Here is a 25979-nt window from a genome sequence, read left to right as displayed (position 1 = left end):
CCCTCAGACCTTTGGAGGGCCCGACTATAGTTTTAAAAAAAGCTATGAACAAATTCCTATGCACACTGCACATATCTTATTTTGAAGTAAAAAAACAAATGTTTTTGGCAAGCCGCAGCATGTGGCCCGCGGGCCGTAGTTTGAGGACCCCTGCCTGTATCTGGCCCTTTAAATACAGTTCCTCGCCCTGACCGGTTTGGCTCAGTGGATAGAGCGTTGGCCTGCGGACTGAAGGGTCCCAGGTTCGGTTCCCATCAGGGGCATGTGCCTTGGTTGCGGGCGCATCCCCAGTGGGGGGTTTGCAGGGGGCAGCTGATGGATGTTTCTCTCTCATCGATGTTTCTAGCTCTCTATCCCTCTCCCTTCCTCTCTGTAAAAAATCAATAAAATAAATTTTAAAAAAAATAAAAAAAATACAGTTCCTCGTGTTGTGACCCAACCATAAAATTATTTTCGTTGCTATTTCATAACTGTAATGTTGCTACTATTATGAATCATAATGTAAATATCTGATATGCAGGATGGTCTTAGGCGACCCCTGTGAAAGGGTCCTTTGACCACCAAAGGGGTCGTGACCCACAGGTTGAGCACCGCTGCTCTATAACGAAACATAGTGAATTGTTATAATAAAGTAAGGCCTTTCATTTAGGTGAAACTTTTCTGGAGACTTGATACCTCCTCTGAGATGCAAGTAGATTCTCACCACATGTATGTGTCGAATTGAATAAAGCCTCTCTTCCTCCATCTAGAAATGTTGGTGTTCTTCAGGGTTCTGCAGAGAATCACTTTTCATCTTTCTGGTGGTTTGGGGTATCTATAGAGTTCTCCCTCAACACTCCATTTGAAATGAATCAATTCTTTTTTCTCTGCACTTTGTAACTCGATATCAGTTTCACCATTTTGAATTACACAAGGAGGTATCAGGCTTGTACAGCAGCACATTTTCTGTGCTTTTATGTCTTGATGGGGAACCCATAATGCCTGGCCCGCAGTGACCCTGTGGCAACTCCCTGGGTATGCTGAGGGCTCGTGACTTGGCTTTTCTCTTACCTGGTGTTGTTTTTCAGCTTGTAGTAGTAGTGCAAACAGTCATTGCAGTGGTCCGGTCCTGGCCCATCGCAGCCGACCTCACTGCACTCAGGGTCGCACGGACCTTTCCAGAAGAAATTAGAACAACATTTAGAAAAAAAATGATTTTAAGTAGGTTGGCTTTACCTTGAATTTGGTATAAAATATTTTTTTCTTACACAGTGAAAGTTTAAGAAGGAGGAATAATGTTCAGAGTGACTGTAAGCTCAAAGACTTTTGGGGGGAAAACCTCAAGTATCAAGAATGTAAATCCTAATCATGGCCTGGTCTTCAAAGCACGTATGGCTGCCTTGTGGGAGCTAACAAGTATTTCAGGATTCAAATGAACAATGCCACTGTAGTAAATGGAAAAAACCCGATCACAATTAAACATGCAAACGATAAAAAATGTTGGACTTACAGAAAAAGAAAAAAAGTGATTATTCAATGCTTGGGCCAGATTGCCTGTCTTTTCCAAGCATTAAAGCCACAGAATACCTCTGAGATACTGTAGCTAGCAAGGAACAGCATTATGGCACCTGGCACAAGCTTACCGGTTTCTAACCCTGGATTATAAAGCAAGTACTTCAGGCACAGATAATAGATTTAAAATTGCATCCTACTCAGAGGCCAATGGGCAACTCAACAAAAGAAAAGTACACATTACTTTTAAAAATGCGATGAAGATTCCCAATCTCTCTTCTTATGTATTCTTCAGTATAGAACTATCAAGAATGCAGTCAGGAAAAAAAATCCAGAAAGATGGAACTATTTGGTGATTGGTGAAAAAAGCGTTCTAATGATGAGGGACAGTTAGACATTTTGCTCTACTGAACTAACACCCTTTTTCCTTGTTCTCTATATTTTGGTACATTTGGTCTCATAATCTTCAAGCTCTTTCCTATTGAAAATTCATATGATTTTAACTAGCAGTAAACATAATGCTTGAAATGTACAAACTATATGTCAGTGGTGCCAGAAATGTTTTAAACCAAACTTTATTTTAATCAAAAGGACTTACTGGTTGAAATGTGGCCTCCTTTAATCATTGTGAGACTATGTTCTACAATTACTCCATCATGGGAACGTGAAATGGTAGAACTGGGGAAGAATGACTCAGAAAAATCTAGTAGTCAACACCCTCGTTTTACCGGTGAGAAAACAGATTTTCCAAGAGTTACAATGGATTGCCCGGCAGCAGACAGCTGGAAGAGTTGGGATCAACATACGTCCTGATTTTCTATCTGTGTCTCCTACTTAGAGTAAGTCACCTACTAGAGATGACTGGAAATGAGTCATTTTGAAATACATTTCTGATAAAAAATGCTGTCAAGTGACTCTTGTGGTTAATCTCTATTTTCCTAAAAGCCTTAAAATTGGCCTCTTAATTAAATTCTATAGCCAGTCCAACCTGGGACAGGTTAGCTGTCTGCTATGGTACACAAGAAGAGGGTGTGTCCGCCATGTAAGGGTTGCTATTCAGCCAGCTCTGGGTTCCACGCTCCCTGGAATTCAATGTACAGTATAGGGATCTGGCTGTGCTAATGCCATCTGTGCCTCTAGCCAGCCTGACTTCTTTAGAAAGGTAAAAATCCCAGCTCCAAAGAAAAGGAGTCACGTGTGGCCCTAAATATTCACCAGATGATTTTTATAATTACCACCCTTCCCCCCCCCAAAAAAAAAAAAACCCCACAACAACAACCCATTTATTCTTTATATGTGCCAAAGGGCCCTGCATGGTAAGTTCACATGCTGTGCTGATTCTTTTATAATTTAAAACTGTCCCAGATGCAAATTAGCATTTTAGGTTGCAGGGTGATAATGAAATAATTGTTTTTGTTCTCTCACAAGTGCCAGCGCGGACATTTTGAGGAGGTAATGAAAAAAACCACAACAGTGTATGTATAACTGTTCAGAATTTTAACATTTCCAAAATTTGAATTGGAAACATCCCATAAGGCACATAGCAATAGGTTACTATTATGCTTCATTTATGGTTTTGGATATACTTTCTCCTATCAGAGAATACAAAATGGTTTACTAGCCACAATATGCATAGCAATGTTACAAGCTCTAAGCAAAGTAAGACGAAATCTAGCTCTGGTTAGCTGAATTGGACTGAATTATCCAAGCTTAATATTCACTCTGGGATATTACCTGTTCAGAATAGAAGGAAACACATACATTTAAGATATCCTTTTAAGGTGATTAATATCTAAAAAAAGAACTTCAGAGAGTTGCAGGAAAAATATATTTCTCCTGTAAAGGTACACTAAACTGCTATTTACCAACAGTCTTTCATTAGAAGAAGCTCTGCACGTTGTGTTATATATTATATCCCGGAAAGGTCAGCCAGTGCAACAAGACAGGAATCAGAGATACATTGGGAAGGAGAAAAAAAATGCAGATGATATGGCCATAGTACCTAAATTGCCCCAGAAAAATCAACTCTAAAACATATAAATTTGTAAGAGAAATTAGTAAGAGAGTTAAGCAGAAATAGTCAGATATATGATAAATATGCAACAGCCAGTAGATTTCCTATAGTAGACAGAAAATATGGAATATTTTCCACTAAAATAGCAATAAGAAAAACACTATATAAAATTAAAAGATTTCTTTTTAAAACACAACACAGACACTAAATTTCCGAACTAAGTGATAATTGAGAAAATGTTTTCAGCAAATAAGAGTATGAGAGGCAATAACATACAAAGAGTTCTTATAAATAGGTAAGAAAATTGCTGCCACTTTGAATATAATGGGTAAAAGACAGCTGTATTTAATTCAGAGAAGAACTACAGTTAAATCCTCACTTAATGTTGATAGATTCTTGGAACTGCAGCAAAATGACATGTAAGGAACCCAATTTTACCACAGGCTAGGTAAGAGATATATATATATATATATATATATATATATATATATATATATATATAAAAATAATGTTCCTACAGCAGCTCATCAATGTTATGTAATGAACGAAACGATGTTATCTGAGGACCTGTACAGACAAAAAATGTTTTGATATACTAGCAGTCAAAGTTATAAAAATCGTATTCTTTTTTTCTATCCACTCAATTTTCCCAGGATGAGTGCAATAAACACTCTCACATCTGGTCATAGTGTAGACCGGTACATCTTTATCTAGAAGGCAATGTGACAAAACATATTGAAGCCCTAAAACTGGTTAATCCCTTTGATTCAGTAAGATGCAGTCATTCTCAGAACAGAACTATATTATAAAAAACCAATTAAAGATACCAACCAAACTGATAAATGATGATATTCATCCAAACCTTTTTTAAACTTGAGTAAAACTCTAAGCAAATTACACATACCAGATTATGGATTAAATACATTACAGTACAGTCATAGGATGGACAATTATGCTGTCCTTTAAATATGTGTCCTAGGCATATTTGACTATTTTAAGGGGAAAAAAGGATATGGAAACTCTCTATATAGTGTGGTTTAGCTTTGAAGAAAAAACATGGATATTTGAATATGAGTATATATATATATATATATATATATATATATATATATATATATATACACACACACACAAATATTTGGGGGGATAGAAATGATGAAGAAAATACATCAGAATGTTGTAGAAGTTTATCTCAGCATGGTGGGATGATGTATGAGAGATCCCTCCTTAGCCTTTGTCCCTGGTGGAAGCCAGCTCACCTGCATAATCCTCTGTACCATAGTCATCGGTGGGGTCTTCGACTCGGCTGTAGCGGACACGTTCCACTTTAGGAAACTCGTTGGTTGGTGAGTATGGCTGCACGGAGGTGCCATAGAGCACCAAAGACCATTCTTTCAATTTACCTAGGGAAACAAAAATGAAACCACTGCATGACCAAATATTCACTCTTTAGCTTTGTACTTTATTTCCTTTTCACCCAAGAAAAAGCATCAGTAGTTATGGGAGACAGATTCATATGAATCGTTACTTCATATACAGGGCTAGAAATACACATTTACTACTGTTTGCAGAATTTATGCACTATAATTCACGCACTATGTATTTAAAGAAAAAACAATGAACGATATTGACAAAGACTGATAAATGATGATATTCAGGATAGGCCTTGATTTAATCAGCATTTATAGTCAGACTAAGAGACAAACACCTCAGATTGCTGGGCTGAATTTCAAATGATGGATATTTAAAAGAACCCTAGAATTTCACAGCTTTTCCTAGGTATAAAAGTCTTATTTGAAAAAAAATTTCAGGCCCTGGTTGGTGTGCTTCTGTTGGTTGGAATTTGTCCCACGCATGGAGAGGTCAGGGGTTCAATTCTCCGTTAGGGGACATGCCTGGGTTTCAGGCTCAATCCCAGTAGGGGGCATGCAGGAGGCAGCTGATAGATCAATGTCTCTCTCTCTCAAATCAATAAAAACATATTAAAAACATTTTTTGTGTTTTCTGACTTATAAATAAGAAGACAAAAACAATGACTTTGTTCCACATGATTCCTGAAGCAGTCATTCAATCTTTAGAATACATCACTACTTAGTTATCCTATAAACCCGATAGCCACTAGATACATGTGGCTATTTAAATGAATTAAAATAAATAAATTCAGTTCCTTAGTCACACTAACTACATTTCAAGTGCTCAATAGCCACATGTCGCCAGTGGCCACTATAATGCAAGCACAGACGGAGAATACTTCCTACATTGCAGAATGTTCTACTGAGCGGTTGTAATACATTTTCTGGTCAAGGGTGCCTTAAGACACGAGATAAGTATTTAACCTCATCTGGATAGTATACTCACAAGGGACGTTTCTTTTGGTTTAATCCCTATTCATTTATTTATTAGATTTATAAAATTAAAGTCTTTACTGCAAAAAAAACAAAAAAACCCCAAACTGCCCCTGGGCCATTAAACTTAATAAGATTCACATAAGAATCAACCATAAGCAGAAGTGATTAATAAAAAACATTAAGAACACAGAAATATGCTGATAGAAAGGACTACCCTTAGGAACCTCCCCACACAGTGGCCTCATACACAGTCAAGGCATGGTTCAGAGCTCTCCCACAACAAGACAATGGTGAACTTCAGGTGTCATCTAGTTCATCTATTAGCATCTGTATCATCATCTAATTGATGCTTATAATTCCTAAGTGCTTACTACATGCTAAGTTTTATCCCATTGTTCATAACAACTGGGATGTAGCTGCTTGAATTCCCAATATAGTTTATGTAAACAGTGATGAGGAAACTGAGGCACAGAGGTTGATAACTTCCCCAAGGCCAGTGAGAGGAGAGATTAATATTAAAACCCATCTAGGCATTCCCATTTAAGATGGCGATGTAGGAAGATCCTGACCCACTTCCTCCCACAAACACACCAAATCGACAGCTACATATGGAACAATTTCCTCTGAAGGTAACCTATGCATTAGGCAAACAAGAAAAAACCCATATCCATGTGGGTAGGGGAGGCTGAGACAATCTCACCACAAACCTCACCACAAACCTCACCCCTGGTGTGGTGAGAAAGTGGAGGGAACTCAAAACCCGAGCTGCTCCATGAGGAACAAAAGGTTTAAATCCCACATTGAGCACCCCAACTTTTAAGACCAGGACCTGAGGGCTGAGACCCACAAGGTTATAGCAGCTGAGAAGCAGTTCTTAGAATTCCAGCAGACTCACCCACTCAGGGTGTACCACAGGGGCAGCCAATAGAAAAGCACCTAGACTTTCTGTGAAACAGGCTTATTTGCTTATCTTGAAGCATCTGCCTGGGGAGAAGGCATCTGATTTAACAGCATCTAGAGGCCTACTGAAATACTCTGCAAAGATGGAGGCCCACAGGTACCACCTTTGCGTTCTCCCTCTACCTCACTCTAGCTCACTAGTATCTTCAAGAAAGGAGCTTAAAGTCTTGTCAGGCACTGCAATTTTTGTGGCTGCCACCCACAAACAGTGGCCAGCAGGGCTTATATTTTCAGGTCTCCTAGGACTATAAACAAAATTGACAAGCCCTTACTTAGACTCACTGAGGAGAAATGAGAAATCAAATAAAATCAGAAACAAAAAAGATGTTATAACTGATACCACAAAAATGCAAAGGATCATAAAAGCCTATGAATAAATGCCAACAAATTAGAAACAAAAGAAATGGATAAATTCCTAGAAACATACACCATACCATGACTGAATCATTAATAGAAAGTCTACTAGTAACTGACCAATTACTGGGAAAGAGATTGGTAAACATAGATGCAAAAATCCTCAACAAAATTATGAGCAAACTGAATTCCATAACATATTACAAAGATCATACACTATGATCAAGTAGGATTTATTCCAGGGATGCAAGGTTGGTTCAATCCATCAATGTGACACACCACCTTAACAAAACGAAGTATAAAAATCATATGATTACCTCAATAAATGCAGAAAAAGCACTTGACAAAATTTAACATTCACTTTTTTAAAAAAATATATTTTATTGATTTTTTACAGAGAGAAAGGGAGAGAGATAGAGAGTTAGAAACATCGATGAGAGAGAAACATCGATCAGCTGCCTCCTGCACATCTCCCACTAGGGATGTGCCCGCAACCCAGGTACATGCCCTTGACCGGAATCGAACCTGGGACCCTTCAGTCCGCAGGCCGACGCTCTATCCACTGAGCCAAACCGGTTTCGACTTAACATTCACTTCTGATAAAAAAAAAAAAAGAAAAGAAAACTCTCAATAAAGTAGATATAGAGGGAACAGAAAATAAGGCCATATGGCAGCTAACACCATCTAAGGTCAGGAATAAGATGTCCACTCTTGCCACTTTTAGTCAACACAGAATTGGAAGTCCTAGCCAGAGCAATTAGTCAAGAAAAAGCAATAAAAGACATCCAACTCAAAAAGGAAGAAAACTCACTATTTGCAGGTAAATATATAATATATACACACACACACTCTCTTTAGAGTCCTGGTGCATGAAATTCATGCAGGGGATGGGTCCCCTAGCCCCTTGGGGATGTCTGACTGATGGTTTAGGCCCGATCCTGCTGTTCAGTCATTTGGTCATCCCTCACTAACACCTGTGCCGGCCTGGTCGCCCACGCAGCCTGCTGCTCAGTCGTCTGGTCGTTCCTCACTAACCCCTGTGCCGGCCTGGTTGCCTCACACTGCCTGTTTGGTTGTCCGTTCGGTTGTGATGGTAGCTTAGGCATGCATATGTATCTATATATTCCTAAAGATTTAACCAAGGAACTTGTAGAACTAATTCAGTAAAGTTGCAGGATACAAAATAAACATACAAAAAAATCTGTTGCCGGGTTAGCTAACTTGCTCAAACTTCCTGGAGACTCTGACCAACTCTGTGTGCCCATCTCCCAGCCTCTGTGTCCGTCACTCACCATGGCTCTCACAGAGTGGCACCAGGAGGTACTGCTTGGTGTTCATGACGGCCCTCATGGTTAATAAGCTGCTGAGCCTTGCTACAGAGGAAACTGGATTGGTAGATAGGTAGACTGAAGAGGGACAGATGTAGGTGTACATATGCAGACGATATACAAATGACTGGGCATCCTGCCATGCTGAGTGGCAGTTTTCTCTCTCTCGTTTGGAGAGAAAAAATTAGCTTTAGTTTTTCAGTAGACTGACTGACTGATGTAATCTCCCTGGGGGAATCTGTTAAGAGCTGAATTAGCCCTGGGCAGAGCAATACTGGTCATGTGGTCCACATGACTCTTAACATGATTGAGTCTCTCCCTGAAGGCCTTTTTAAGCTGACACTATCACTTAACCCCAAAAAGAGGGCAGCAGAGAGGTGAGCAACAGTTCTGTTGCTAACATCAGTTCCCACTAATCAACAGAGAAACTGCAATGTGATATTACCTCATGCTTGTTAAAATGACTATTATAAAAAAGACAAGAAATAACAAGTGTTGGCAAAGATGTGGAGAAACAAGTACCTTCATGCACAATTGGCTGGGATGTAAATTGGTGCAGCCACTGTGGAAAACAGTATGGAGGTTTCTTTAAAAAAGTAAACATAGAACTACCATATGGTCCGGCAATTTCTCTTCTGGGTATTTATCCAAAGAAAAGACAACAGCTTGGAAAGATACACACACCAGATGTGAAGGTGTATGTATCACATGATTGTTTACATGTATTTATTATAAATAATCACTGCCGCATTATTTACAATAGCCAATACATGGAAGCAACTTAAGTTCCATTAATGAATGAATGGATAAAGAAACTCTCACTCACACTCACACTCACACACACACACACACACACACAGTGGAATATTATTCAGCTCTGAAAAGAAAATCTTACCATTTGTAAACCATTATATGTAACACAGCCTTCTTGTTCATTTCTGGGAGTTTAGGAACCTGACGTGTAAAATTGCATGTATGTTATTCTGTGCCACACTGTTTTCTGACATTTGCACTGGGTCAGCACACTGGTGTCCATGAGGTTTACCCTCTGCCAGCTTTTCTTTGGACTCATTGGTGACTGTCCTTTTCATAATCAGGGTGCTGTTTAATCTCAGAATTCCAAGTGGTGTGTGTTAAGTAGAAATGAATGACAGCTTGTAGACAGCCATGCAAAAGAGAACCCCTTTTCCCTATAGTATCTCTCGAGTGTACAAATGGAGCATGTGACCCAAGGACATCACAGGAAATCCAACCCATGGTCACCCTAATACCTGGTTCATTTAATTTATAATTATTTTAGATTCGAAAATTTACCCTCCTAAGTGCTCTGAAGAGTGCTGTCTCATAACTGATTACTTACCTGCGTGCCATTTCTGAAGCGCTTCCTAAGTCCACTGACAGGGTCAGCCCATCTTTTTATTTTTCAATTACTATGTCATTTTATTTCCTTAGAACCCCTGCCACAAGTCACATCAAATACTGCCATGTTTGGGCCATCATTTTTTTTTTCTTCCCTACCACTTTTTCTACTTGCTAAATTTTATAGGAGATTTTGCAATTGATATTGCAACTGTGTTAAGAAATAGCTGTTTAAATATAGAATGAGAAAAATCCATTCTACTTGCTAACATAAATGCAATCTGCCCAAGACAGAAAACCCGAGATAGGTTTAATGTGTAACAAAACAAAAAACTCCCCAAATCTTTAATATGCATTTACATAATATGCAAATGCTAAGAAACAATAAATTAGTATAAATTTGGTTTGGAGCTAGGAACCACTATTTGGGAATGATTCTACCATTTAACTGGGCTAGAAAATTCTACACCTCCAACTGAATACCTAGTAGCTTAATAAGAAATCACTCATGAATTATAGAGAGACCTTCCACAAGAGTGTTCACCATAGAAATGACAGAAATGTGTGCGTGTGCACGTGCACCCACCTACCAGTAACAGCATTAGAGTATCTCTCTTCTGGCATAAAAGAACATCTTTAAAATGATTGGAAGTGACTGGGGTTAAACGTGAGCATTAAAATATAAGGAGCAGCCAATGCTATGAAACACACAATCTGGTTTTTCTGGGCCACTGCAGAGGGCTTTCAACACAGGGAATCAGAGGGAAGTGTATAGACTCTGAACTCCTTGAGGGCGGAGAGATTTATATTCCGAGCCTCTGACCCTTGCACACAAATGTCAGGTCAACCAGCAGTGTGCCCCCAGGGCAGCGTGCTCTTTCGGGAAGGGGAGGAGCATTTCATCACTGACATCCTTTAGAATTGCTGGTTCATGGTGATAATAAAGAGCAGTCACTTTAAATTAGTTTTATAACTGTCTTAAATTCTCAGCAGAGAATGCAACCCTTGTGTCCTCACCCTAAGCCAGCGGTCACCAACTGGTGGTCCGCGGACCACTGGTGGTCCGTGAGGTCTGAAAGGTTGGCAACCGCAAGCTGCAACCCCAACCCCTTGTACGCAAGTGCCAAGATTGTCAGTGTCTATTTCTCTGGGATCTCCCACCACATAAAAGCCCTGTAGTGACACCAGCTGACACATCAACTGGGAGCAGCGTTTGGCGAGGGCAGCACAGCCAGTCACTCCCGCAACAGGGCCAAAGAGCATGTTGTTCATTGTGACCTTGTACCATGCTGGTTTTAACCTCTCTGATTATGGGACCACTGTGGCCACACAGATGAACCCCAGCTCAGAATTAGGGAAAAGATGGCCAAACGGTGTGATCAAACATGGACCTCTCAGAAGGAGAAACTGACCGGTGGGCCAAAGTCTGGAAAACGCACACACGTGTTCACCCGTGTTCTGCTGGGGGCCTCCTCCGCCTCCCTCTGCAGCCCCCTGTACCTGAATGGTACACACTCTTACAATTAACTACAGAATGTCTGGGTTAATTTATTCTGCCATCAGGAAAGGGCTGGACTTGGACATCAGACCTAAAATCACTCTGAGGCCTGATTCTTCTGCCGCTGGATTAGACAGAACACGGAGAGGTATGAGTTTTTCAGACAATCAAACATGTGTCCACCACTGGGTGGGAAGCTGGGTTGCTTATCACACAGATCGTTTGTCACTGAGCCAAGTACTCCGAAGGGCTCCATCGTGGGCAGTACAGGCTGCTGCAAGGAACTGCTCCCTCTCCAGCCCATGTTGCATTGGTACCCCCCCCCCCCCCCTTTAAGGTTAGAAATAGCTTCCATGGAGAGGGAAACAGGACACATGCAGCAACAGGAGTCTGAGGTCAACTGAAAAGACCTTTGTTAACATAGTAATTTCCATGTTTGTTTGTTTTTTTAACATATCAACTAAGTTTTCTTTTTCCTTAGTTTTGGGTTCATGTGGGGCAGAATACCATCATTCACTTTCTTTAGTGGCAACCGTTTAGCTGGCACAGGCCAGCCCAATGTCTTGCCTGCACGGAAACTTAATGTAGAGTAAACTCAGAAAAAAGGTAAGTAAGGAAATGTGTCTCTTCCTTTGACCCAGCAATTTAGCCCAGTGCAGGTGGACAAGGCTGGCTTGTTTTTGGATAAAGAAAGTAAGGGGAGCTGGTTAGAGATGTGGGTCTTATATTCTGAAATATCAATCAATAGCTGTTATGTTTTATCCTGTACTCACGTCTAAATATTTATTCTTTATTTCTTATCCTTGAATTATTACCTCTGAAATCATAATCTTGAGAACCAGGATACACACGAAACTCAAAACACAGGATCACATGAAAAAGAATGATGTTGATATGTGAGTGTGAAGCACTCCTTGGCCGACATATACTCATTTTTTCTACACAGGAAACCAAATTATAGACAGGAAGTTCTCACCTGGAGTCTTGAAGTTCCTCAGCTGGGAGGGAGTGTCGTAGACTTCAAGGATCCAGTCGCCAGCGGCTCGTTCTCCCCAGCAGTGAATAGTCATGAACTCCCAGTTTTTAAATCCTTCCATGGAGTGGTCAAAAAGCCTGAGGGAGGAGAACCGTAAAACATTGTTTTATCTGTTATTAATCCAGTCACTACCGTGATTGATCATCTTTTCAAATCCATCTGCCTGTTTGTCTCAAAACTGGAGGCTATATTCATCCTGGACATCACTGATTAGATCCAAACATGTATCATTCATTGTTCCCACAGGGAACCAGGCATGGGCGGGCCATGCAATCGCAAATCTAGAAGGCGCCACCACTGGAGAATCAGGGAAATTAGGTTAAGACTTTACCACAAGACAGATTGTTCCACGTGTTGAAGATGTGGTGCAACTGGCACTCCTTACACTGCTGATGGGAATGCAAAATGGGACTGCTGCTCTAGAACAGGGTCTCGGTTCTTTCCATACAACTCAGCAACCCCCTCCTATCTATTTACCCGAGAGACGTGAAGACATATGTCCATGCAAAGGACAACATGTGAATGTTCAAGCAGCTCTATTTAAGGCGGTCAAAAGCTGTTAACAACTCAAGTGTCCTTCAACAGTGATAGAAACGAATGAACTAGTAATGCCATGAATGAATTTCAAAAGCACTGAGGTGAGTCAGAGAAATCAGACACAAAAGACTACATTCTAGGAAAGGTAACAGACAGCTCAGTGGTTGCTGGGCCTGCGAGGGAGGTGAGTGGGCCATGGTGGAGGTGTTAGGGGTCATGGAACTGTTTCACATTTTGGAAGTAATGGTGCATGGTTATACAACCATATAGATATGTTAAAACTCACTGAACTGGCTACATTAAAAAGTGAATTGTATGATATGTAAATTACACTCGGTCAAAAGGCTGCCTACTAACCTTCTCCAGTTCAGGAGTCATTCCTCAGACTCCAGCCAAGACTTTGATCTTCCAGTCCTTCCAATGAATTTTAGAAAAACATGTTTTTATTGATTTCAGACACAGGAAGGGAGAGGGGGAGAGAGAGATAGAAACATCAATGATGACAGAGAATCACTGATCAGCTGCCTCCTGCATGCGCCTTCCTGGGGATGGAGCCCACAACCTGGGCATGTGCCCTGGCCAGGAACTGAACCATGACCTTTCTGTTCCTGGGTTGACACTCAACCACTGAGCCACAGCCACGGGCCTAGTGATTTCCGAAGGTTTTAATTCCCTACGTGAAATCCTCTCCTACTTGAAACAGCTCGCACTGTTTCCTATGATGTAATGCTGAGGGGTGCAAGTAACATGAGAAAGTAAGGAAATAAAATCCTCATCAAGATGAAAGAGAAATCAATAGATCATGTGTAAAACTAGCACATTGAGAAATGGGCCTATCATTTATATAGGCATATAATGTACATCTGACTTCCTGAAAACACAGCCAAAAGATTCCTGTGGAGATGGGGCCTGGAAGGTGGAAACTAAAAGATGAGACAAGTGACAGATATTTTCAAAGAACTTTTCTTTTTTAAATCATGTATATCTATTATTTTTACTTTTTTTAAAAAAGAATGAAATAAGAAAAATAATCTGAGGGCCAGAGAGGTAGACAGAGAGGGAAATATGTCTAGCACTGTTTTAGGAGCAACAATGTCCAGTTCCTGGGACATATCTGTCCTTCAGTGGAGACAAATGCCAAGGTTATGGCGAGTGGATGTTGATGGTGATTTCATGTTCACCAAGCAAACTGGTGGTTATAATTGGATGTTCTATGTAGTTCTTCCTTCTGGGGTAAAATGTGCCCTTTTAAAAACAAAAAAACTAGTTTACTCTCCTAACAATATATTAAGATTCTAATTTTTTTTTTAAAGCATACTAAAGAGGCTCCTTCTAAAATGCCAGCTGGATGCAAAAGCTGCAAGGTTGGGTGACACAGCTGTAGGCTGTGTTAGGTAAATGGCTGACACTTTGCAGTATTTCCAGGAGAAAAACAATAAACAGGAATATGACTTGCTGCATGTTCCTGAGCCCTTGCAACAAGAAAAATAAAAATGACTTAGCAGCATTCTCTCAGTGTCCCATGTCAGGAACTCTGGGAAAGGCTGAGTTAAGGTTGAACAGGTTTCCTTTCTGGAGAACATCTCAGATCTTTGGGATATTCAGGTATGTAATGGGCATCTCCACAATGGGGTTACCGATAGGCAGAGAGTTTCAAACCTTACATGGGCACAAAGCCCCTTTCTCTTTTTAAGAATATCTGTATGCTATCTGTACAGTTTAGCTCTGAGCAGAGAGGGGTCTGGTATTTCAATGAGGACCTCACTGGGTCTGAAAGCTTTCCCTCACGATGACAGGGATGGAATTAGTGGCTCCTTATATGAATGTGTCTGCACCTGCACTAGATCTTCTATGCAGAAAGGATGGTACATTTGATGGGGATCCTATAAAGTCATGTGCTACCAAAGTAGGGCTCATTTTACAAGGTTATGGCTTAAAACTGGACTTGGCCAAGAAGAAATTGCTGAGTCATTACAGAATTGACTTATATACACAAGAGTTCTTCACGTTAAACCCAGAAAGTATGCAAGCTGGGAGACACATAGGTGGGGGAGAGAAGCTTTTTATGTTGCCTTTCCTGCCAGAGACACATTACTAAAGGGAATATGTTGACACAGAAATGGATGGAGGCGGAAAACCAGTATAGAACCACTTCCTAGCCCACAGTCTAATTTAGGCTCTAATTCTGGTGGCCATTGAGCCATTTGAGGGCACTGAAAAAACAACTTGTCACATCATACCTTTCTAAGAGTTCCAGACTTCAAAGCAATTCCCAAACAGTTTAGACGGAGCATCTGGCTGCTTGCCTCATGTCCAAAAACGACAAAGGAGACTGAGGCTGCTGTCGCACGAGGGGCCGTCTTGTTTCCACAACCTTGGCCAGCTTTTCATCCTCCCAGGTCAGCTGTTTGACTGCCGGACTAGCAGGCCCTCTGTTTCTTCCCTTCCACCCTTTCCTGTCCACCTCTGAAAACCGTTCCATTGCTTTTAATCACTTTTAAATCACGTTGGAAACAAAAATTAACTATACACCAGGTGCCAAGAAGAAATGTTCACAAATCAGCGTTCAAACAAGTGTTTCAAAGCTCGAATATAAACAGGCTTTGTCTATCTGGCTCACCAGCTACCCCCTGGTCTCCTCACTTTACACAGAGCTGGCACAATCATTAATTTCACGGGAACATAAAAGCTGAGGAGAGGAATTAAAATGAGGCTCAACTCAATCATTCCATTTTGCTAAATGAGTTGATGGGGAAAGAGACAGACACTGATGGCTGTTGTTTCAACTAGCTGGGCATTCGGTGTTCTAACTTCACCCTGTCTTTTATTCTAATGCTGTTCCTTGTTTATTGCATTGTACCTTTTAAAAACACCACATCACCTACACATGACAGGAAGTCATGTCGCTAGTAGACTAGACTTGTGTTGCAAAGAATGTACTTGCTCAAGATAATCCAGTGTCAGATGGTGGACACCTGGGAAGGAGATTCTAACTGTGGTCTCTGTATAGCAACTAAAAAATCCAATGCCCGGTGTGAACGCCTCTGCTGTGCCATCAGTGGAGAAACCAGGCACATGCCAGCAACATTGGTGTGGGGAAGACACCAATGAAGCAGGGCCAGTGTGCAGCAAGCTGGAGTAGGGGAACTCCAGGTCCGTATCCACATCTCCTGTTGTGGTGAAACCCTGTCCTGTCAGAGCTGACTTCCTAATAACATGCTCAACGAATGGAGATGTGCACACGGTGGCAGAAATGAGGCATCCGGTTATTAAATGGTGCCCCACAGCCCTATCCCTGTGAGCAGTTTTCAAATAAGTTATTTTGGATGAAGCCTGGTAGTACATTCTTGTGAGGAAGTAACCCAGGAAATACCTCCTATAATTACTGTAAGCCCCCACACCCCCCACCCCTTTCTCACTTCAAGAGCCGAGCCAAACCATCAAGGCTACAACATTTTCCTATGATGTTATGGCAATCGTTTAATAAGATGTTGTATAAATACTGACAGCTATGTGTACAGAATTATTTCTAGAATTGTAAATGGATCTTAATTTCAGAACCATACCTAAAAAACAGTATTTATGTTCAGTATAAAAATAGACATTAGACCAGTATTTTTGGAAGTTTTCTCTGTTTTAAAATGTCTAAGTGCTTCATCCCAATTTGAGGTAGAGCATATATAATGCTTAAAGCACTCATTTGTCTCAATTGCATTTTAGTTTTTTATTTTCTTTAGCTACTGGCTTTTGTAAGTTTTAAATAATTTGTTTCTGAAATAGGGTATTGAAAACACACTATTAGGTCTTTTTCTCTCTAACCTAAATCATTTATTTAAGAAAGGTTGAGTGAAATATACTGGTTCTAGAGGTTTTGATTACCTAAAAAGATGAGTTTTAAAAAACTTTCAACATGCCTACTATTACTATCTTACTCACCAACCCCAAAATGCATTTCTTCTTGTGGGTAGGTATATGATGTAAGTACTTAATCTTGTGAAGATTTAGTCCATTTTATAGTCGATAGCTTTTTATCAAAGTATCTGCTTTATATTTTAAACTCCTCTGTAAATTACTTGCACACACCATTTAGCTAGCACATACTGCCCACAAGTCTTCTGATGACACGAAAATAACAAGAACGTGTACAAAAAAGCTGGATTATCTCTTAAATCGATGCTAAAGTGTGGTGTGCGGACAAGCAGCTTCAGCATCACCTGGGAGCTTATCAGAAAGGCAAATCCATAGACCTCACCCCAGACCTCCAGATGACAACCTCTGGGAGAGGGGCCAGCCGTCTGCTTGACTGAGTCATTCACCAGGTGCGTGGAGAAGCGCAGGGAAATAAAGGCTAGCACTTACTAAGTACTTACTATGCCAGGGGCTGTGCTGAGGACTTGCTTTACGTTGTCTTATTTAATACTTGCAACAACCTTTGAGGCACACACTATGAGGTCTGTTTTCCAGATGAGAGAATCACCTTTTCCAAAGTCAAACATAAAAACTGGTGAAGTCAAGATCACCCAGCTCTGGCTAATTCTAAGGCCATCCCTTCTTTTGAACGAAGGAAGAGGGTTCTCACAGGGAGGCCTTACTGAAATGAAAAACTTTCACTGCAAAAGTATCATTTGTACTGCAAGTCACAAATGCATGTATATAGCATGACACTTTACAAATGTCCATAGTCTGTTGTTGAAGATGTGGGAAGGGCAGCAACCAAAATGATTCAAATATAAACACCACACTTAACCATAGTTCATGATAGAAGGCTATAGGTTTTGCAGCTTAGAAAGTGCACCTCCTCTGTACATAAGATCCTAATTAGAAGCAGAGATACTCAGCTGTAATCAAATTTAGAAAGGGAGGCAAAGTTTCAGCTTTCTGTCAGAGGCCAAAATTTGGAACCCAGAGAAAGGAACTCTAAAACTCAATGAGTTGGGGGAGGGGAGGTCCAGGGAGGGGGAAGATGATGACAGCTTTTTGTAATTCTCAACAAGTGCAACTGAAGGAAGAACCTGATGAGACATGCTTTTGTTTGAAAATTTTTACAAGGGCAGATTGTGAATGTCGTAGAACAAAAGCTCCCATCTAAAGTTGCTCTTGTCTAAAAACATTTTCAAGGCATCCCAGCTGCCCTGGCTGCCCCCGCGGTGCCAGATCTCCACATTCTCCCCAGAAGCAAACAATCTGTGGCGATCATTTAGCTTGGCTCTTTGTTAGGCAGGGCGTACAGGCCAAGAGGGGAACCCAAAGGGTGGGAGGGCAGGGGAAACAAAGGGAAAAGGAGGCACTGCCCGTTTGTCCATTCGGGGACTCCTGTTTACTCAGGGCTCCCACCCTCCCACTAAATTATCCACCTGGCTTCCCAGGGGTGCTCGCCTGCTGGGCGAATGGGGCGCAAGCTCAAATTGGACTGGCTCTGAATGCTGCCGAGTGCCTTCCAGACTCAGCACCTGCAGATGCCTGGGTAAACGCTCTTCCCCCAGCAGCTGTTCTCCACAGGAGCTCCAGCAAGTGCCCCGCAGCCTGCACAGGGCGGCACTGAGGGGCTCCGGACGGCCCACGCAGACCTAACGTGCTCAGCGACGGTGGAATATCGATTCCCCAGGACTTGCTGTGCGGAGGGCAAACACAGGATGCGCTGAAGAAATGCCTCACAGAAATGTCTAGGAAGACAAGGACTTTATTTCCTTTGGGAATTTACCTTTAGGGATAATATTTTCAGGGCCCAAGACTGTAATCCCTATTTTGTCAACACTGACAAGGAGAGCAGTCCCAGGGGAGAAGGGAGCGGCATGTCTCCCCTCCTTGTCCACGTGTCTAGTTTTGCCTCATAAAGGGGGTGTGGGCTCACTCTCAGCACCCACCCTTCCTGCAACAGCCAATCCACAGTCCCTGTGAGGAGCTGCACCTCCCGGAGGAGCAGGAGGGACCTGATGGGAGTGACTCTTGGCCACAGCTCTACCTCTTCACCTCAAATGTCCCCTCACCTCCACTAGGGAAACTCTGTATTTAAAACCTTTCAGAATCCTATCTTTTAATTGCACAGTGTTCTCTGCTGTATGTGATCTTCAGAAATCTTGACTTCCCTGAAGGAAAGATGTGCCAACAGGGGAACAATTTATTGCTCTCATTAATAATCTTTGATACACAAATTCCTTCTAAAACCCAACCTAGTCACCTTTTCCTTGAGGTGAAGTGTTTTGCCCCGCAGACCAGTGAGGAGGAGACCAGGAGGCAAGTAGGCCTCCCCCCGCCTCCCTACCCTTTTCTGTGCTTCTTGCCCTCAGCTCCCAGTCCTGGGAATGTGTTTTGAAACAGGGCCAAGGTGACAGGACACAAGGATTCCTTGCCACTAGGCCTGAGATGGAGTGGTTTTGAGTAGAGATTTCCTCTCATAAAATTTAAGCTTCAGAATATGCCAGAAGGAGGAAATGCCAAGAGAAACCGTCTTTCCCAGAGCCGCCTCAGTAGGAGGGATGCTACCAGTGTCAAGCACAGCAGGGACAGGGGAGCCAGGCCCTGGAACGTGGCCACGTGTGGCTTTGGGACCTGGGCAGCTGTTTTACATTTAAGGAGTCAGCCGCTCAGAGCAGTGTTTTGGGGGAGCTGTAGACAAATGAATTCATAACATCCTTTACATCTCTCGGTGCCGTCAGCCCCTTCTCCAGTCTAGAGTGTGTACCTCTTTGGGGGGCTACTTGTTTTCCTGAGATGGAAAATGTCCAAAAGAGCAGTGGTTAAGAAAATGCTCCAGACCCAGAAGCCTCACTCTGGGTGCAAATCTCATTCTTAGGAGCCCTTGATTGGGGAAACTGAGGGAAACCTCGGGACCGCCAGTCGCTGAGCGCCTGAAATGCATGTTTCTTTTTCTCCGACACAAGTCAGGCAGCGATCTTGGGTTCAGCACTTTGCAAAGAGCAAAGCAGATGTCCGTGGTTTAAGAATGCATGTGCGACTGACGCCAGGGACCTCGTCATCCACCAAACGCCTGCGACGAGCGGAACCCACAGTGCCTCTGCTCACAAGTTTCCTCCCTGAAGTCATTTTGGGGGAAGCCAACACAAAATACCAGAATGTGCAGGAAGAGCCCAGCAAGGCGGAGGAGGCTGAGCTTTCCAAGCACACAGCAACTGCGAAGGCCTGTTTTTCCACGATAGAGGGGCTCGAGGCAGAAGAGCTGCCCGTGTGTGCACTTCACAATGTTTCACCTGGAATCTCTTTCAGGTTCCATGCAGATGAACAATGGTGAAGACAGAAAAGAAACAACAGAGAAAAGGGTCTTCTCTGGGTTCAGTAACAAAGGCTAGTGTGACCTCCATTAATCAAGTCATTGTGCATGTGAAGGCCTCGCTTGCTGAAAAGAAGCATCAGGCAGGTACGTGCAATGACCTGGCAGGCGACAGCGGAGACCTGTCTGCAGAGTGGGGAGGACCCAGCGCCATTCTGTTCTTTGCATGGGCACACGCCGATTCTGGCTAAGCTGCGCTTCATAAAGCTCTACGCCCAGACGTCCCCATGCCGGAATGGGAGCTGTCAGGTTTTAAAGAACACGGCAAATCTTTCAAGTGCGGAAAGAAAATGCAATTGAAGGTAAGATTTAGGAATCTGTACTCCCAGTCACCTGGAAGCGCTACTTATTGCTCTCCCTTTTTTCCTCTGTCCCATTGCAGACAGAATTTGGGGATTCTGAAAAGCAACTGGCAACTGCCCAGGCTCACTTCGGATCTGCAGGCCTGCACTGGCTCCTGGCCTCTCACCTCCTCCGGCTTGTTGTGAAGTCTGCTAACAAAGACCCGCGCTGTCAGGGTCCCCGGCACGTGTACTACATACCAGGTTGGCTTTCATTTGGACTCTGTGCCATTGATGATGAGGTTTTTACTCCCATTAAATGTTCCTCTTGGAGAAAAAATATAAAATGAAAGACTCTTTTAGGCTCCTTTCTGCTTGTTTTATGGTTTGTACTTTACAACCATAATGGGAATGAGGTGTATAGGACAACCTGATATTTTCCCATCTGGTCCCACCTGTTGACAAGCACCCCCTCCCCCACCCCCACCCCCCCTCCCCCATGCTCCCAACCACTCAAAAAGCCAGTGGGGCAAAGAAAGCTTGGGCTAGAACATTCTGGTCTTTTATCAGGATCCTGGCACAGGGAGTGGGGAGAAGTAACAAGGCTAAGAAGAGAAGCTGAGTGCCCTTTTGGGCAATAAAGACTAAAGGGCTAGCCTTTAAAATAGGGGTCAGTCAGCTACACTGCTTCCTCAAGCCACAGCTGCCCTCTGCCTGTTCTGTAAATAGAGTTTTATGGGACCACAGCCATGCCCATCCATTTATATCGTCTACAGTGGCTTTTGCACTCTAATGGCAACGTTGAGTAGCTATAACAGAAACATGGCCTGCAAAGCTCAAAACATTTACTAATTGACTGTTTGTGGGGGGAAATTTGCCAGTACCCTTTTTAAAACAAATAGAATTTCCTTGAACTTCAGAAAATGCTTGGGCAAGAGAAGTCAGCTAATCTGTAGCAAATGCCAGCGGACATTTAAGGACAGGGGGAAGAATCTGAGAGGCCTGAGGAGTTAGGGCTCTATATGTCACTTTACGATAAGGAACAACAGGCGGCCTTCCATTTTTCTGCAGCATCCCTTTCATATTCGCCAACTATTATATGTGCGACTGTTCTTTGCAGCTTCACACTCTCTAATTATGTATGGGCAGTGAGGACTGTGGCCGTCCATCATGACATCTGTGTGCCCCTTAGTTAGTCTTAGGGTAGTAAATAGAGAGCAGCTGCCCTTTCCTCCCTAAAGAACAGCCGGGTGTCAGTGTGACTCACACTCTGGTGGGCAGAGGTTATCATGGTACCTGTTGGCCAAAAGCTGGGACCTGGTTCCTGAGGGTGAGGTCAGGTAGATGGCCAGGTCACCCCTCCTGGGATGGGTGATGGTTATGCGCACAACTACATGCTCCAGGTAGTTGACATGGTGGTTGGGGTTATCCGAGCAGCCCGACGCTTTGTAGATGGAGCGCACGGCACTGTTGGGGCGAATTGTCCTGCAACAGAGAGAGAGGGGGTTTGAGTGAGGGCCCTGGCGAAGAGAGCCTGCAGGCCTCGAATGACATCGCACAATGTAATACAAGCAGCTGGTCGCTGGACACTCAAGGACACAGGGCTATCACCAAATGGTTGGGTCACTGAAAGGATTAACACTTTAGACAGCGGGAAAGATGCACTCGAGAGGAAAGGGGGGTATTGAGGGCCTTTTACCTTCACACAGGTAGTGCTTTTCCAACGTAAGACTCTCAGCGTATAAAACACAGATTGCTGGGCCCTGGCCCCAGTGTCTGATTCAGTAAGGCTGGAGTAGATTCTAAGAATTCGCATTTCTAACAAGTTCCCAGGTGATAGGGAAGTTGCTGGTCTATGGAATACACTTTGAGAGCCTCTGCTATAGAGTACCATGGTCCAGTGAAAGCTTGGGGATTAGCACGCCTGTAGGATTGGACCCTGGTCTACCAATTCGTTACTCTATAACCCAGGGGTACACACTTTCTCTTGTCCACAGGTTCCTGTCTTCTTCACTAGCTTCTTTCTGTGCCATTGCCACCCCCCCCCCCCCCAAACACTGGGCTCCAGCCACACGGGCCTCAGTTCAAGTTCTGGGATAGTTTTCCAACTCAGGGCCCCCTCCCCCACCCTCTGCTGTCCTATGGCTGACTCTTCATGGCCAAAGCTTAAATTTCATTCTCTGAGATGTCACTGAACCACAGAAAAATATGTCCCCACCTCTTATTTTCTACCCTTTGTATGCCCAACATCCACTTATTGTAACAGAATTATTTACTTATATTTTTTTGACTTGACTCCCACAAGACTGTAAACTTCAAAGGGAAGGAAGCACTTCTCATTCCCCTTAATATCTAGCTCAGTGCTTGCTATTCAGTAAGTGCAAGAAAAATAGTTGCCAAACTGGTAAATAAATTTGTGAATGAATAAACAAATATTCCCACTGATCTCGCTTCCTCATTTGTCAAATGGGAGTAATACCCAAAAGTTTACAAACTTTTAATAAGGAAACACACATGAAGTTTTTAGCACTTGGCATGGCCCTTAATAAGTGTTCCGTAAATACTGGTTCACTTTCCACTCCTTTATCTTTTTTCTGTTATTCTATGCCACAGATGAATATGGGGGAAAAACCCCACTTTACTTCATTTATTTCTGCTTCCTGACAAATTTTCTCAAGAATTACAATGGCTCTAGTTTTATCATAAACAAAGTCCATAAATATTTTTATGAGAGCCACCTCTCTAAAAAAGAAAGCCAAAAGCAAAATACGAATAGAATCTTGAAGATGTATCCTGTTCTGTGGATTCAGCACCTAGGAGGGACTGCACATTCTCGCTAGGTCAACCCTTTCAGCACAGCCTTCACGTTTGTGCAGCTGAAACCTAGGAAAGGGCCCTGGGATCTCTAAATAAACTGCAATCTCATTTACTGTGCATTTCCCCCACTCTGGAGAACTACATGGTATGGAGTTAAGTTTCCAGAACATGCTATTCAGTTTCTTGGAGTACACTGACTTACGAAGAATACTTATAACAACAAATAGATATACTGATAGAGTAGAAATCTTAAGAATGCCCACCAAGCCCCCCCCCGCCCCCCCCCCCCCCACACACACACCCAATCACCTTTTAAGAGATGCTTTTCTTTTAAGGATACTTGGGTCTACTTTGTGGATTTAACAGCTTAGCATCCCAGACATTTTATTAGCGTTTGTAACTACATTAGAAAAAAACTACACAGGGTTTTAGCTTCCATGTGTAACACAGGGCTATCCTGAGCACTTGCCCTGGCCTGCACTCTTTCAAGACATTGATGTGCTATGTACTTGCGGCAAACCTTACTTGATTTGTCGGTCTGTGCTCTCTACACACACGTGCTGCTGAGGAACAGTGGTCCACTTCTCCGCCTCCATCACCATGGCTTCTGCATCCATCAGTCCAAATCCATAGAGATGGCTCACTACAAAAGGCAAGAAGCTGGTCAGCTTTGCTCTGGTTATGAGCAACCTGTGCTATATATGTTGAGCTATAATTTCATTCAGCAGAGAACATATATCCCCCCCCCCCCCCAGGGATCCTCGCTTTCTTTATAGCAATTATTTAAAACAAATAAAACAAGACAAGTAAACAATCACAACAAGAAAATGATTGTGTATCACATTGATTATCATTACTAGTAACATGACTCATTCATGAATTGTTCTTACATGGCAGGCATAAGCACATAATTTTACATTTAATCCTCCTAACAATCAAGATGTTCATGAATGAGAAAATTGAGATCAGAGAGAAACTTGGCTGGGATTGCCCAACAATTCAGTGGTTGAGCTGGATTCTAACCCACATGTTCACTCAAAGACCACTTGTATTCATATGATGACATCATCAATTTTATAAGATAAGTAGGATTAAAGAGAAGTGACGATGTATACAACTTTTAGTGCAATGAGAACTTACATTCAAGAAATGCCAATTTTCAGACATGCCTAGAAGGTAGGTTGAATATTCCAGAAGACATAAATTATTACATTTCCTCTAGCATATGAAAAGTTTATTAAACATTATTCATGAAACATTTGGAGGCCTCTAACTTTTATGCCAGATTTGTATCCTCACATGTTGTAATCTTTTAGTTCTCAATGAGAATACTTGTTGATCTAAAGCTGAATTTGACAGAACTGTCTCAGAAACTTCGATTGCATACAGGAATATTTTAATGATAATACAGCAAGATCAACTTGTGCAGTTCTTTCTGAAAATACTTTAAAATCCCAGTTGAATACTTCAAATATTCACCGTTATTAAACTGTCTCATATCTTTATATTTAACACAAAGTCATACTTCTACCAAATTTGTTGCCTAAAACATTTTCCTTATAACATTAATTACTTTATGCAAATATTTCTAAAGCTGCCCAGGCTTATGGATTATTTAAATACTTCAGCTTAAAATTCAAGATGTTCTATGTTGTAATCCCATTCAATTTTCTAAATAAACTCCTTTTTTTTTGCTTTAGAAAAGTCATTCCTGTTCTGGAGATCTGACATTCCCAGTCATATCGTGCTCATTCTGTCTCACCGCCTTTGCTCATGCTGGGCCCTGGGCCTGGAATTCCTTCACTACTCTAGGTGAAGAGTTAAACTCTACTCTTACAAGTTCCTGAAGGCCCAGCTAGTCTATCTTCTCTTTCTTGAAATAATCTCTAGACCATGGGTGGGCAAACTTTTTGACTCGAGGGCCACAATGGGTTCTTAAACTGGACCAGAGGGCCGGAACAAAAGCATGGATGGAGTGTTTGTGTGAACTAATATAAATTCAAAGTAAACATCATTACATAAAAGGGTACGGTCTTTTTTTTTTTTTTAGTTTTATTCATTTCAAACGGGCCGGATCCGGCCCATGGGCCGTAGTTTGCCCCCGGCTGCTCTAGACTATAAAAATCAATAGTTACTGAAATTCAATCATCTGTGATCAGTGAGCTTCTCTCCTTTATAGTCCTATACCTCTAATTAATTTGTCAATCCATCTGCCCTTCTGCCCAGTCATCCACTCAACCATCCATCCACCCACCCATCCATCTGCTCACTCATCCATCCATCCATTCGTCTGTCTACCCACCCACCTATCCATCTATCTATCATTTCTTGAGTGCCTTCCATGTGCCAGGCACTGTACTATGCACTGCGCATTTTATCTGTGACAACAATTGAATTGATAATTAACTCTGCCAGCATATGTATTTTTACCCCAATTGTATTATAAACTACTTGATGGCAGGAACTGGGTCTTATATTTCTTTATATGTTTCATGGGATTTAGCAGAACATATACATAGTATTGGAGGAAAAAGATATTATAGTGTATATATATATATATATATATATACACATATATATATATAAAGAAAATTGTTCTAGGATTAAGAATTATTGCTCTATTTCTGCTATTTTTTAATTACATAATTCTTGGCAAACAAGATAAAAT

General features: G+C 42.0%; 1 protein-coding gene across 4 annotated transcripts in view; it reads right to left on the bottom strand.

Moving 5' to 3' along the window:
• PCSK5 (proprotein convertase subtilisin/kexin type 5) overlaps positions 1–25979 on the bottom strand; it is a gene marked incomplete at its 3' end in the record, with an annotated part of 420910 nt that overhangs the window by 153929 nt on the left and 241002 nt on the right. For all 4 annotated transcript variants that reach the window (XM_081103066.1, XM_081103067.1, XM_081103068.1 and 1 more), the window contains exons 11-15: positions 23837–23954; positions 21791–21979; positions 12329–12465; positions 4765–4908; positions 1051–1153 (exon numbers count right to left, since the gene is read on the bottom strand). In XM_081103066.1, the coding sequence (XP_080959192.1) occupies positions 1051–1153; positions 4765–4908; positions 12329–12465; positions 21791–21979; positions 23837–23954 (691 nt within the window). The remainder of the gene's footprint in view (positions 1–1050; positions 1154–4764; positions 4909–12328; positions 12466–21790; positions 21980–23836; positions 23955–25979) is intronic.

The sequence above is a fragment of the Myotis nattereri genome, assembly GCF_964212035.1.
Source record: "Myotis nattereri genome assembly, chromosome: 12".
In the NCBI taxonomy this organism is placed as follows: domain Eukaryota; kingdom Metazoa; phylum Chordata; class Mammalia; order Chiroptera; family Vespertilionidae; genus Myotis; species Myotis nattereri.
This window is presented reverse-complemented; position numbering and strand designations above follow the sequence as displayed.